Raw genomic sequence first — 15,129 nt, forward strand, 5'->3', positions numbered from 1 at the left:
AAGTTTTGGACAAATTTCATGGATGTTTGCCCGTTGGTATTATATTTATACAACTTGTTAATTCCATGCCAGAAAGTTTAATCCGATATAATGGTGCTCGTCATTGGAGGGTAATATAATATAACATGGTCCATCGAAAACATACACTGTTTGTTTGAATAGTACTTTGGCAAAGGAAGCTATAGATAGTTTAACCTTTTACTTCAAAATACCGTAGAGTGTTTGGATAAATTGTAAAAGTTGGTGTGATAGGATAATGGTAACTCGAGCAGATGTCAAACATGAAATTTGTGGTGAGGGATCCTTTCGGTCACAACTGGGAAATAATAATTTTTTTTAAGAATTTGTTTTGAGAGACAGTGGGAACAACGAATTGAATCGAAGTAAGGTAACATAACGCATCCTTGAAGCATAAAAAAGAACGAGATAGCCGGCATATTCCACATATTCTCAAGATCTCAAGGGAATACGTCTCGTTCTCGGTTTTGTTGTCTCTTCCTTTTAATGCGTTAGCAACTCCGTACGTTGAGTTTACATTGTTTTTTGGCCGATGCTAATGGCACGCGCGTGCGAATAGTGTATATAAGACTATTCGCACGCGCGTGCGATTAGTATATCATAGACTATTCGCACGCGCGTGCGATTAGTGTATCATAGACTAATCGCACGCGCGTGCGATTAGTGTTTAATAGACTATTCGCACGCGCCCTAATCTTTGGCTAGTCAGAAAGTATTAGAATTCTAGTTTATTTTGCATATACAATGTATTTTAGCACAGCACTGCTACTAGCATGAACAGTGTTCATTAAACACTCATTCTTCCAACGACAAAAAGCCTTCAAATTTTCAAAGATATCTATTGCTTGTGTTCGACGCACTCCAAGCTAAAGTGCTGCAGAAAGTACTCTATTTTACATGAAAATATTTTTCCGGTGTTTTTTAGTTGTGTGACATATTGTGAAGTTTCAGTACCCTATTCAGAGCACGACTCATGCTTGAAGTGCGTTGATGTGTTGTGTGTTTTTATTTACACTCCAAATATTTCTTATTTTCATTCTAGTAGCAGAGTTGTGGTTGTAGTCGCACGTTAAAACTTTTTTTTCGAATAATTGTCCATATGATGCAGTCACAGATGGTGCAAAGTTCGGAGCAATTCTGAAGATGTAGTATTCAGTTATATTTGGCATTACCTGAGTAGGGGGAAACCTTACGTGGTTGTCCAGAGATGCGAAATCAACGAGAAAATAGTTCCTTCTGTAATGTTTGTCACCACTCTAACTTGAGTAAATCGATTCAGATTTTGATAAACTGTTTTGCTCCCGTTTCGTAATCGTAAAATTAGAGCTATTATAGGGGACTGGTTTTTCGCATATAAATCTTCGGAGCTTCCCCTAACAGGGGAAAAAATTGTCAATATCAGATGATGGGATCGGAAGTTAGAGTTACTTTTTTTGCATCTATCTTGTGTAAATTTCATCTGATTTTCGTGAGTTTTTTATTTTAGTTTAAAAGGTATGTGTGACTGTAAAGCAAAGGTATTGTTTTTAGAGCACTAATAAAATAGCTGCCGCCATATTGGATTTTAGTGTTTTTTCCCACTTCTTTGAGTCATTTTCAAGCGATTTTCATTAATTATTTAGAGATGCAGTTTTACAGTGTAATATTGTAATATGATTGAAGCTTTGACACTGATAGGTGTTTCATACGGGTCGACGTAGCTTATGTTTTTGTAAAAGTAGTGACTAGGTGCCTTTGCTTTCTTTTGTAGAAGGAATCAGTAGTTGTATCACGGTCATTTTGTAAAAGGAGTCACTAGATGACTTAGCTTTATTATGTAAAACGGATCAGTAATTGTGTCTCAGTCATATTGTGAAAGGAGTTACTTTTGACTTCGGTTTATTTTGTAAAGGGAATCACTAAGTGACTTCGTTTTCTTTTGTAGGAGGAATCAGTGGCTGTGTCTCGGTCATTTTGTAAAAGGAGTCACTAGATGACTTCGCTTTATTTTGTAGAAGGGATCAGTAGTTATACCTCGGTCATTTTGCAAAAGGAATCACTAGTTGACTTCGTTTTGTTTTGTGAGCGCGTGCGATTAGTCCATTAAACACTAATCGCACGCGCGTGCGAATAGTCTATTAAACACTAATCGCACGCGCGTGCGAATAGTCTATTATACACTAATCGCACGCGCGTGCCATTAGTCACTTCGTTGTTTTTTTCATCTCCCTGCCAACAAAGCATGCATTTCAACGAAATAAATAATGCTTGATTTCCTCTTATGCCCTTTACGCTCCGTTTACGTTTTATACAATAAAAAAGAGGCGTGGTTTAGCTAAACGGAGCGTAAACGAAGTAAGAGGAAATTAAGCATAAGGCTCGGAACGGATCGGATTGATCCGAAATTTATTTCATCCCGATCCGAATCCCAAAGTCGACAATCCGAACTCGATCTGAACCGAACGGATACGATCCGAAATTGACCCGAAATCTGAAAATCTCAATCGGATATCCGAAATGAATCACAATTAGCTATACACTTTTGCCAGGAGAAATTTCCTTTTAAACATATACTGGCTTTCGTATTTTGTATACTTTAGTCCCGTGGAATTCTGGGTGTTGGGGAATCTCGCACACGCGATCATAGTATGCGTCCTTTTACGACATGTAACGAAAAGTCATGACTGTGCGAGATTCACCACTTAGAGGTGAATCTCGCACACCATGAATTTGTGTGGTGTGCGAGATTACCCTACCCCGAATTCTGCAAATTCTGAAATTTATGACATGATATAGTTATTTATGTAACCGAGTGATAAATGCTTTTTTAGGCACTAGATATGTAAATTGTCGCTTGAGGCCGAAAACAAAGTGTGACAATACGCCTCGTGCACCTAAAAATTATTTATCACCGAGTTGTATACAACATTTTTCTCAATAAAGTCAATGAAAGTTTTACTTTTCACCACTGAGTTGAGAAAACACAATTTTCTCAATTTAGTGACGAAATGTAAAACTCGAGTGACAATTTACACATCTAGTCACTAGTAGTGCCTAAAAAAGCATTTATCACTCAAAAACGTCGATGAAAGTTTCACTTTTCTTCACTGAGTTGAGAAATAGTTCTTTTCGCAATTCCGGGCCATAATCATCACCTTTTCATGCATCGTTTTGAAGGTATTTATTTCACAATGCGTTTTTGATTATTTTTTTCGCACTTGGGCTTTTTCACATTTTTTTCGCACGCTACGTAGCTCAGTACCTTTAAGAAAGACTAAATTTTATAAATAAAAACTTTGCACAGACCAGGATTTGAACATCCAACACCAAAACTCTTCCAAACACCAAGCAACGACCATAGCCATTCGGCTACAGAGTCACACAATTACACAGAACGTATTGTTGAAGCGTACATACTAAGCATTGACTACTTGATTTTATTTAGCGCGTCTCCATACATCACATTGCAATGTGTATATAGTGCAGGTTGCTTGATGTTGATCGTTCAAATGAATTCATGTTTGCATGTGAATGTTTGGTAGAAATTTTGGTAATGTTTTGCATTGGAAAGGTGATTATAACCCGACAATCGACATTGCGAAAAACGTTGTATCTACCACGGTAGGTATGCCGGTATTTTTTCGCACACGACGTCTTGTCGACCTCGGCTTCGCCTCGGATCGACAATCGACATCTAGTGCGAAAAAATACCTTCATACCTACCTTGGTAGATAAATAACTATTATGGAAACGTGTGATAAATGCTTTTTTAGGCACTAGATGTCCAAATTGTCACTCGAGGCCGATGTGACAATACACATCATGCGCCTAAAAACACATTTATCACCGAGTTACATACGACGTTCTTCTCAAAAAAGGCAACGGAAGTTTTACATTTCGGTTTCGGATCGGATAAATCGATCCGTTCCGAGCCTTATGCATTTACATGATGGGCCACTCTCATTTCTTCTTTTTGACAATATGCTGTTACAAACGGAGTAACTACACTACACGTACGCAATCACAGTACAGAATACTCTATGAAAGTGATTATTACATGATTTGTACGAAATTACGGAGACTCGACATCGGTTTGTGCATCGCAAATATACAGCCCAAATGTAATTATTCTCATAAGTTCTGTAATCTACTAATATTTGTGCGACTCGGGGTGTAGAATCATCACTTATACTAGCTTAGAAACCAACTGAATACCTTTGTTACTTTTTTAAATGTCCAAAGAATAAAAAGAAGACAACAGGTGGAAATAATAAAATACTGATCCTAAATCTAGAACCTAATATGTCAACAGTGTCAAGAACGTAAAAGAGCTTGTTGGAAGTAAAATACAGTCTTTGATGTAAAAAAAATAAACTGAGAAAAACCAAGAAACGATTCCGCAGTCACTATAGTAAATTAGATTAAATGAGATAAAACACGTTCGCCTTTGAAAACGATGAATATGAATGTATCCAAGTAATAGTAAAGAAACCTAAGGACTCGAAGTCACTTCTATTTACGTAAGAAAATAAATGAAAAGGAATATAAATGAATGGATGAAAGCTGCACACAACAACTCGGTGGAAAAACACTAAACATTTTTTTATTTTAATCATCATCGTTTCGCATTTATTTTTATCAATGTGAATTTCAATTTCGCTTAGAATCATATTCGGGAAACAACTTCTCGTTGCTATGGAACGTGAAACGGGGTGTGGGAGTGGTTTTAATGAGGTAATTGAATTTTTCAATCGCTACAACCAAGGTCGAAAAATAGAATAGATTCTAGCGGAACCAAATTGAAACTGAAAATTGTCTAAAAAGGAATTATGTTTCTATTTTAATTTTTTTTAAAATCAACAGTAATTGTTCAACAGCCACAGACCCCGGAACGTTTTTTTACAAAGAGTAAACGTATTAAAGCATTAAACATCGGGTCTATTAGAACTTCTGTTATTGTCAAGTGTTTAATACGCAATCTCACCATAAGCATCTTAGATCTTAGGACAAATGCGAATCGTTCATGGATTTTAATTAATTAGTCACATACGGCTATTCATCTGTTATCGATAACGAACACAAAAATAATGACAAGCTCTGGGTAATATGGTCCTTTATATGGTAAAATACATGTCAAAAAAATCGAAGTACAAGATTTGAAATCAACAGATTAAAAATACTTTGATCGATGGAAGGAATAGAACCGATAATAATACTGGTCAAACGTTTGTCATTATTTACGAGTTAAAATGGTTAAAATCGAAATCTCTGCGTTATTCATTAAAAGAAATCAGAATTCATACCTCGCATCAAAATATTTGCTACAGGGGAGACATTTGAAGAATTTGTAGGTTTTACTTAAATTGTTTTTTTTGTTGCTACAATCAGACATTAGCCAAATTACTTATTTTTTGATGTGAAAGTTACAGTAAGCATAACATGTAACAATGTTTTGAGTAGTTATCGAATCTAATACTCGATTTGGTATATTCCGTAGTTTGAAACAAAATCTATCACTTCATTCATTGTAGCACGAATCTTGCTATATATACAGGTAAACGTTAGCTGAAGCTCATCATTTATTTTTGTCGTTGTTGTTGTCTATAACAGATGTTATAGCCGTCCATAAGGGTCACAAGACAGCTAGAACCACCTGGGCATCAAATAAAGCACAGCTACTTCCGAAATGAACGAATATTAACAATCGCAAGAAGACATTTTGTGTACATAAGTTACAGAAAAGTAATTTTTATTTGCAAAAATTCAATCTCTCAAACGATGACGTTATTTATTTTCTTGAACATAATTAAAGTTAAATTACTTGCTTGTCTCCCCTAATTGTCTGGGCAACGCTGAATGTTATTTTATTACATTTAAATGGCACCCACCCCGGTGTTATAGTGTGTGTATATTGTAAAGTATGTTTGAGATGTTCGAAAAGTTTTATTAAATTCAACAAGAAATGTTTATAAATATTGTAAGTTACAGTGTGAGCATGAGAAAAATGAAAATTTACGAAAGGAAATAAATTATTTAGAGGGAGAACGTCGTAAGCTGAGTTATGATTATGAAAATTAAATTTTTTTTCTGGTTAAGTTCACAACCGAAACATGTACGTCGAATGAAAGGATTTTTTAATATTCAAATATGAAAAACATAGAAACATAAAACATTAAAACGTTTTTTTGCTGAGAAAAAAGAATTAATTTTCCGTTTCTACTAAAATTAATTTATTCATTTTTTTCACTTTAACTCAAAGAAAATTATATTTTGCTCCGAATATTCTCTTCGTTGAATGCTAGTATTTAATAACATTGTCTGGACAGTTAATGGTATAATGGGCTGGTTGAAAAGAAGGGTGTTGTGTTTATTCAACCCTGTTTTATGAGTCAGTGTTAAGTAAGTTAGAAGCTAGAAATGTATTGTTAAGCGTCTGCAACAAGAAAAATTATCTTATTTGGAAGCAGTAGGTTTAGAATGGACATCATTTCGTTTGATTTATTTGAGACCATGATTTGTATTTAATGTTTTGTTTTTCGCCTTATGATTCATGACAGAAACTACATTATTTTCAGTAAACAAAACGTCGGTTCTCGAAAAACGTTTAGCAAAGGAGAGTTATTGTGCTGAATTTATAGATAATCATTGTGAATATTGTGTTGTTGTCGCAAGTTCTCGATATCGTTTTCATTTCTAAGTAATCAATACATCTATTACTTCGTTTGTTTAAAGTATCGCCTTAGCTTTGATACAAAATCTTTTACTTTATTTTATAAAACTATATTACCAATAGATCATCGATTGTTTTTGTCGTTGCTGTACCTATGTAGGACATCGAGTTTAAAAAAATAATTCCCTTGACTGAAAGTCAGGGTCTTATTCCCTTGACTGAAAGTCAGGGTCTTATGAAAGAAAATACCCTTAAATGTCCGTAACGCTAAGTTCACTTTGATATTTTGAAAATGTTCTACATTGGCAAAAAACGTTAAATACAGAAAACGTCCGTACACTTGTGGACTCGATAACTCGAGTAATTCTTTATCGATTTGCAAAATTTTGGTTTTAATCGACGGAGAATGAAAATCATGAGGTTAAGTTCGTAGATGGACAATATTGGGGTTATGAGATGGGAGTAATTCTCAAGAGAATTTTATTCCTTGTTACCGCGATAACTTCACTAATTCTTATCAGATTTTCCAATTGTTTGTGTTATTCGACGTAGATTGAAATTCTTGAGGTTGAGTTTGCAGATGGATAATGTTAAAACAACAAGATGGGAGAAATTCTACACAGACGCTTTTTCTTGTGGACTCGATAACTCGAGTAATTCTTTATCGATTTTCAAAATTTTGGTTTTAATCGACGGAGAATGAAAATTATGAGGTTAAGTTCGTAGATGGGCAATATTGAAGTAATGAGATGGGAGTAATTCTCAAGAGAATTTTATTCCTTGTTACCGCGATAACTTCCCTAATTCTTATCCGATTTTCAAAGATTTTGTCTTAATCGACGTAGATTGAAACTCTTGAGGCTGAGTTTGCAGATGGATAATGTTCGAACAACGAGATGGGAGATATTCTACACAGACGCTTTCTCTTGTTACCGCGCGATTACTTGAGTAATTTTTACCCGATTTTCAATTTTTTTGTTTTAATTGACAGAGTTATATTGGAGTAGTGAGTTTGGAGTAATTGTAAACATAACTTGTTATACGACGACATTTTTGCAACGGATTTCCAGAAAAATTTCTTATTTGACGAGTTGTGAAATTCTGGATTTCTGGTCTAACAATTAAGAAGTACTTCCCAAAAGAGTTTTTGCTTGCTTGCTTGAGAAACCGATAGCTCGAGTAATTCTCAGAGGCTTCAAAAATCAATTTCGACCAGTAGCGTAATTCATGTGGTTAAACTCGAACATTGGAATTTAATTGGACTAGTAATCTGGGATATACGACAATTTTTGCGTGAAATCCGTATTCTTAAAAAGAATTTTTTTAGAGGTAGGCAAGAAATACGCCACCTTTTCAGCGCCTTTAGTAGACTATATAGGAGACTCATATCAGGAGTTAAACGTACTTCGCTAGACCTTCCACTCATTGCGCTTTTTAGGAGACAATATTCAATCGTTGTAAGTATTGTTTGTTTGTATTCTTCTCAGTTGTATAACATACTCAAAAATGCCTCTCCTGATCACATCGTGTTATAATTTCCTATTTTCCATGCTTAGGCTTATGAATATTTGAACGAGTGTGAACTTTGCGGCCAGAGCGAAGCGAGGGCCGTAATTCACACGAGTTTAATTTATTCAAGAGGTAGGCAAGAAATATGCCATTTTAAAAGCGTTGTGATGATGTAGCAAAGAGACTAAGAGGCTTTTTCATCTGACTATAATTTTGTGTTTTTCAAAACAACAGATTTTTTAAAAATGGTAAGACAACTGGGACTGGAATTATTGAAAGTATTGATAGTCAAGGGAAATGACCCACCCAAGTGGTGGGGCCTAGTGAAAGAAAATACCCTTAAATGTCCGTAACGCTAAGTTCACTTTGATATTTTGAAAATGTTCTACATTGGCAAAAAACGTTAAATACAGAAAACGTCCGTACACTTGTGGACTCGATAACTCGAGTAATTCTTTACTGATTTTCAAAATTTTGGTTTTAATCGACGGAGAATGAAAATCATGAGGTTAAGTTCGTAGATGGGCAATATTGAAGTAATGAGATGGGAGTAATTCTCAAGAGAATTTTTTACTTGTTACCGCGATAACTTCCATAATTCTTATCCCATTTTCAAAGATTTTGTCTTAATCGACGTAGATTGAAACTCTTGAGGCTGAGTTTGCAGATGGATAATGTTCGAACAACGAGATGGGAGATATTCTACACAGACGCTTTCTCTTGTTACCGCGCGATAACTTGAGTAATTTTTACCCGATTTTCAATTTTTTTGTTTTAATTGACAGAGAATGATATTGGAGTAGTGAGTTTGGAGTAATTGTAAACATAACTTGTTTACCACGACATTTTTGCAACAGATTTCCAGAAAAATTTCTTATTTGACGAGTAGTGAAATTCTGGATTTCTGGTCTAACAATTAAGAAGTACTTCCCAAAAGAGTTTTTGCTTGCTTGAGAAACCGATAGCTCGAGTAATTCTCAGAGGCTTCAAAAATCAATTTCGACCAGTAGCGTAATTCATGTGGTTAAACTCGAACATTGGAATTTAATTGGACTAGTAATCTGGGATATACGACAATTGTTGCGTGAAATCCGTATTCTTAAAAAGAATTTTTTTTAGAGGTAGGCATGAAATACGCCACCTTTTCAGCGCCTTTAGTAGACTATATAGGAGACTCATATCAGGAGTTAAACGTACTTCGCTAGACCTTCCACTCATTGCGCTTTTTAGGAGACAATATTCAATCGTTGTAAGTATTGTTTGTAACATACTCAAAAATGCCTCTCCTGATCACATCGTGTTATAATTTCCTATTTTCCATGCTTAGGCTTATGAACGAGTGTGAACTTTGCGGCCAGAGCGAAGCGAGGGCCGTAATTCACACGAGTTTAATTTATTCAAGAGGTAGGCAAGAAATATGCCATTTCAAAAGCGTTGTGATGATGTAGCAAAGAGACTAAGAGGCTTTTTCATCTGACTATAATTTTGTGTTTTTCAAAACAACAGCTTTTTTAAAAATGGTAAGACAACTGGGACTGGAATTATTGAAAGTATTGATAGTCAGTCAAGGGAAATGACCCACCCAAGTGGTGGGGCCTAGTATTCTATATCACACATTGCTTTGCAGATGTATCTAGTTAGGACATTAAGCTTAGTTAGATAGGACATACATTCAAATAAGCAACTGCGTAAAGGTCATCAAGTTATTTATTTTGAATTAACTTTATGGAATCCCAAACATAGTCATATAAAACATAACGTTATCGGATTGGTTCGAGTGAATGAAAAGAAAATCATCAAAACAATCCGAATAGGCAAAATGCACAGCTTAACCCCTCCAAAATAAAAGCGGAAACATCTGCTATTACACTCCCAATTCGAAAATATATTATCATTACATTACACCATTTCTTCAATCCTCTATCAAAGTCATGCCATTATTGAAATATTATTATGATTTGTTCGAAATTTCCTTATTTTTCCACTCCATTTCTCTATTTCCAATATACTTAATATTGCGGGCTTTAACATCAACGGTAGACGTTACCACAAAACAAGCAAGAAAAAAGTGGCTATAAATCTTACATCAGATTATTTCCCTATACTAAACCTCTTATACGATAGGAGGAAAATCGTCGAAAAAAGAAAGTTAAATGTTTTTGCATTGTGAGTGCTTTCGATCCATGCTCGAACAGTGGCATTAGCTAGGTAAATTTGGTACGGTCCGCGGCGCAATGATGGAAGGAATGACTATAAGCAAGAATATGAGTGGATAATTGAATAAAAGAGAAGCCGATCGTTCACTGAATTCGATATGGAGTTTGTGGATAAGGTGGATGAATTATTCGGACCTTACTTCATGTTATGTAACATTTTCAGAGAAACGACAATCTCATAGTTTCGAATAACGTTTGCTGTGATCCAGATTTCCATTATGTATAAGTTCGCAAAATTGCTGGTACATGCACACTGAATAACTCGTGAAAGACTCACAAAACTATATCGAGTTCGCGTAACCATTGTGTCGCATCGTTCTCCGCCATGAACAAAAATGCAAGGCCACCACCGAATCGACGGTTAGGGCTTCATTTACGATATGGTCGACAGTTTGCTTGTGATGACCACAATGACATGCTGGTGACATGCTCTGATCCCATTTGTGCAGTAATGAATTGCATCATCAATGATTGGATGGGATTCTGTTTAACTGAAGCCAGTCTTTGCGATTCAATTCAAGTCCCGGCAGTCGATCGTTGGGATCGCTAACAAGATGTGAATTTGTTAAAGACTCGTTTCACCGTAAAAGACTGTTAGTGAGGTTTCTAGACAAATCATATAAAAAAAGTTGGAAAAATTGAGCAAATTGGAAAAATGTTTTCTCAAATTTAATCCCTTGATTATGATGCACAGTAATAATAATTAAAGGAAATCAAATTGTACTTGTGTGGTGTTCAGTGTTGGTAACACAATAATCCACGTAATCAATTTGTTTGAGTACGTGTACGTATACGTACTCATCTGTTGTTGCGTTCGTTTATAATTCATCAAGCTATTTTAATATTCGTGGAAAATTAATCATCAATTTCGCCAAAGTTTACCTCAAAACATGTGTGTACAATTTCAATTTTATTCAACAATATTGAAATTCGTTGAATTTATTAGTATTTTACCACAATATCAGCAAATAAATTGACAAATATTTTCGTAGTATTTCTATGCCACACAAAAGCATAACATTAACATATAAAATACTGTGTGTGTTATATTCAACTCAATGTGCCGTAGTTTCTCTTAAAAGGATCGATCCGCTTTTTGAACGAATAGAATTAAATTTATTAAAAGTGAGAATCAAACAAGCGTAAAAGAAACTTTTGATGTTAATGCTATATATGAAACATATGGTAGGAGCTCTTTATGTATGAATTTTGAGTTTTGTGGGTTATATGGCGTATCAAACATATACTATGTACTGTATCACCATCATAGATATTAAAAGATATTATTAATGAGTATGTGTGCATATCGTTATGAGAGACTATAATGACACAATATTGTCAAAGATAATATTGTATATAAGACAATATTGTCATCTGTTATCGACAACGACAGTAAGAATAAACGACAACCTTTGACTGATGAGGTTTTATATAGCAAAAATAATGTTCAAAACAAATGAAGTAAAAGATTTCTGAAGTCAAACTCTGAAAATCTTCGATCAAATGAAGTAATAGTTTGAATAGTAAGTAAGTGACAGATTAACACTTAAGACGTCTTAAGACTCTGATATCACGACATTTTATTATTCAGGCCTCAGGGAGAAAAATTTTTAAATAAATCTGAGAAGTCTGAATTCGGTCGATTTAGGCTTTTGAGAAGTCTCACTTCAATTTTTTTTTTGCTGGTGGGAAATCACATTGCTTATCTATTCCGAATTTGATCAAATGTCAAGTTCATAAGTCGTAAGGCCACGATTTTTATAAAATAAAATTTTGTTCTAAACTTATTCAAAAGGCAGATTGTGGTTCCACAATTAAATTCTGTTATGTAATCACATAAAATGGTCTGAAATCCTCACCTAGCCAACAAAAGGTGAAGAATTGTCCCTTCCAATTATTTTCCACACATTCGTAGTATAGCCAACATTATGAAATATATACTGAACCATAAAAATCGACCATAATTCAAAACATTTGTTCCATTTTAGTCGATAGAGTAAAAGTTGAACGTACGGTCATTTGTTATGAGAACACAGGGTAATATAATTTGTAGCACGCCGTTTAATATTGGAGAGAGGATAACGTCTGCAGATTGATTTATCGAAATTATGTTACGTGTAGAAATGAGTGTAGTAAATACCGTGTCTGGTAGCACTTAATAATGACGAAAATGTCGACAATGTAAATTTATATTAACAAAGTGTTTTTTGCTGATTACCAATTTACGTTGCACTGATGGTGTACGTTAGATTTGCATACATGTGCGATGCAGATTCAAATAGAAATTCTGATTTATTGCACATAAACATGACATTATGGTTGTAGTACGCTAGATTTTATTAGAAATTGAAGGACAAGAAATGAGAGAAGTGGTTTATAGACGTATCTTGTATCAGAATGGTCTCTAATATGTTGAAGTGATTCAACCCCCTCTGTGAAAAAAGCTCTGTGAACTTAATATTTTCCACACTTACACACTCTTTCACATTCATGCTTAAATTGCATTAAAAATGCCCTTTGGCCGGTCTTAGAGTAACTTTGTGGAGCCCATCTGTAACTCCATAACTTCATTAAATTTGTCAAATGAAATTTACAACCGTGAAAATTGTATCCCTTCTCCCCTCACACATTAAGTTTCTTTTTACACCACCTCTCTTCATTGACTCTACCGGAAAAGCGAACCCGCAGGATAAAAATGTAATAAATTGTTTTGGAAAGGGTCACATAACGCTTATTACGTGTACTACAGTTCCAACGTAAATGGTGGGCACGCAATCGACTTTTCGATAGGATAAATTTGAGCAAAAATAAATGTCCAAAATATTTTCCACACAAAAAACAAAATTAATTCGGACCCAATGGTTAACGTATTTTTATTCGAATCTTTGCACAAAGCTTCGTATAATCTATATTATATCCATATCCATAAAATTGGTAGGTAGAATAAGTCGTGTATTATAAGCTTGAACAAACAGATAAATTTTAATTGACAATAAAACCCAGGAACCAATTTGTATTTTCAACGATCCGTCCGGAAAAGGTATACAATATTTTAAGGACTTATAATGTTGTATAATGTATAACACATTGATTCGTGTTATTATTGTACATAGTTATATATATATATATATGTATTCCACCAAGTACATGACTGAAAGTATATGATTTATGTTTCGTACATCACGAAAAAGGGATGTTAAGTTAAGTTTGTTGGACGTAGGATTTTGATGAAATATTAAGAAATAGATGCGAAAATCTATAATCTGCTAGATATAATCCATGGTAAAAGGTTTGTTTTATTGATTTTGTGCGAAATTTAAATATGAATGAGCTTAGTAAATGGGATGGATGGATGGATATAGATAGATTGATAAAATCTGTTAAAGGCTTTGGTGACTGTAGGAAACATTTTTTTTTATGGAATTTTGTTTTTCGTTTTCATTCCATAGGTTTCCCGAAAGTAATTCCAGCTCCTGGTACGGTAACACCTCCACAAAGCCAAGGATCAATACGACGTCAATCGCGAGCATTGGAATGTTTAGCACCGCCGCGAAAAGGGTCATTCCGCCAGAGACATTCACCAGTACATCAACCGACACCACCTGACCGGCCGCCATTAGTGTTTTGCAAAAGAAGACTGTCGTGGCCAGAAGTCGATCCTACTTCAACTTCCGGGTAAATATTTTGTTTTGCTCACAATTTTTTTTATTTTATTTTAGAAATTTTATTACCGAGACGTTCGCATAAATTTTCATTTCATAAATGCGGTAAATTTAGATTGTCCCAAAAAAGCCTTAGCTTACGAATGAGATTATTCAATTTACATAACATTACCATCTCTTACCGCATCGTGTCTCAATGGTTTTTCCTGGCTTGTTGCTGGTTTTTTTTTTTGTTGGTGCGGTTTTAAATGTGGGACTTGTACACTTAAACTTCTATTCGGTGTGTCAGTCATTCATTCATTTAATTCGTGACACCTACGCAATATTATTACTCTTTCTTACAGCTGGAAACGAATATTGTGTACCCAATGTGTTGTATAATGTGCGTATGTTGTTTGCTTTGTGGGGGGAAATCATGATAGACCCATAGCATTTTTCACCATTACATAAGGGGAGTGGGTTGTTTTGATATGCAGTACGCATCATTTTGAAGATTTCTCAAAAATAGCTTAAAAAAGGTTTGGAAGTTATAAATAGCCATTTTTGTATGGTGTTCGGTGTGCTGTTAGAGGTGTGTTTTTTCGTTCGTTCTTTCTTTCAGACACGCGAACATTTGGAGATAATTTAGTGAGGTATATAGATGAGGAGTGCTATATGGGTTCAATACAATTTTGATAGCAGAACAGCTTTTACCTTTCTTTTCTTATTTTTTTTTTTGCGACATCGATAGTGTGTGCAACGTGTGTGTGTATGTGAGATGAACACATATTCGACTCACGCATTTTAACCAAAAATAATAACCTCATCGAAGTGACGATTACGTGTTTGTTTTGAAAATTTTCCAGAAAATATTGTTGATTTTTTGCGGGCAAATTAATTCCAGTCAGGCGTATTGGTGGCAGATGTTCCACATAGCCGAAAATATCCATTCACAATTCATCTTTTGTAGATTGAATTGCGGCATACTTTATTATACTTTCGTCTCTAAATTTAACATGATTAGATTGTTCGAATGTCACCATCAAAATTGAATATTCTGCGAAGAACCGAGGATACAATACATGCCTCATGATAT

The 15,129-nt window shown here is 34.7% G+C and overlaps 1 protein-coding gene across 2 annotated transcripts in view; it reads left to right on the forward strand.

The window, feature by feature from the left end:
* LOC119080393 (BAI1-associated protein 3) overlaps positions 1 to 15,129 on the forward strand; it is a 77,661-nt gene that overhangs the window by 32,984 nt on the left and 29,548 nt on the right. For both annotated transcript variants that reach the window (XM_037188712.1, XM_037188710.1), the window contains exon 3: positions 13,842 to 14,067. In XM_037188712.1, the coding sequence (XP_037044607.1) occupies positions 13,842 to 14,067 (226 nt within the window). The remainder of the gene's footprint in view (positions 1 to 13,841; positions 14,068 to 15,129) is intronic.

Source organism: Bradysia coprophila, unplaced genomic scaffold (genome assembly GCF_014529535.1).
Source record: "Bradysia coprophila strain Holo2 unplaced genomic scaffold, BU_Bcop_v1 contig_350, whole genome shotgun sequence".
NCBI lineage: Eukaryota > Metazoa > Arthropoda > Insecta > Diptera > Sciaridae > Bradysia > Bradysia coprophila.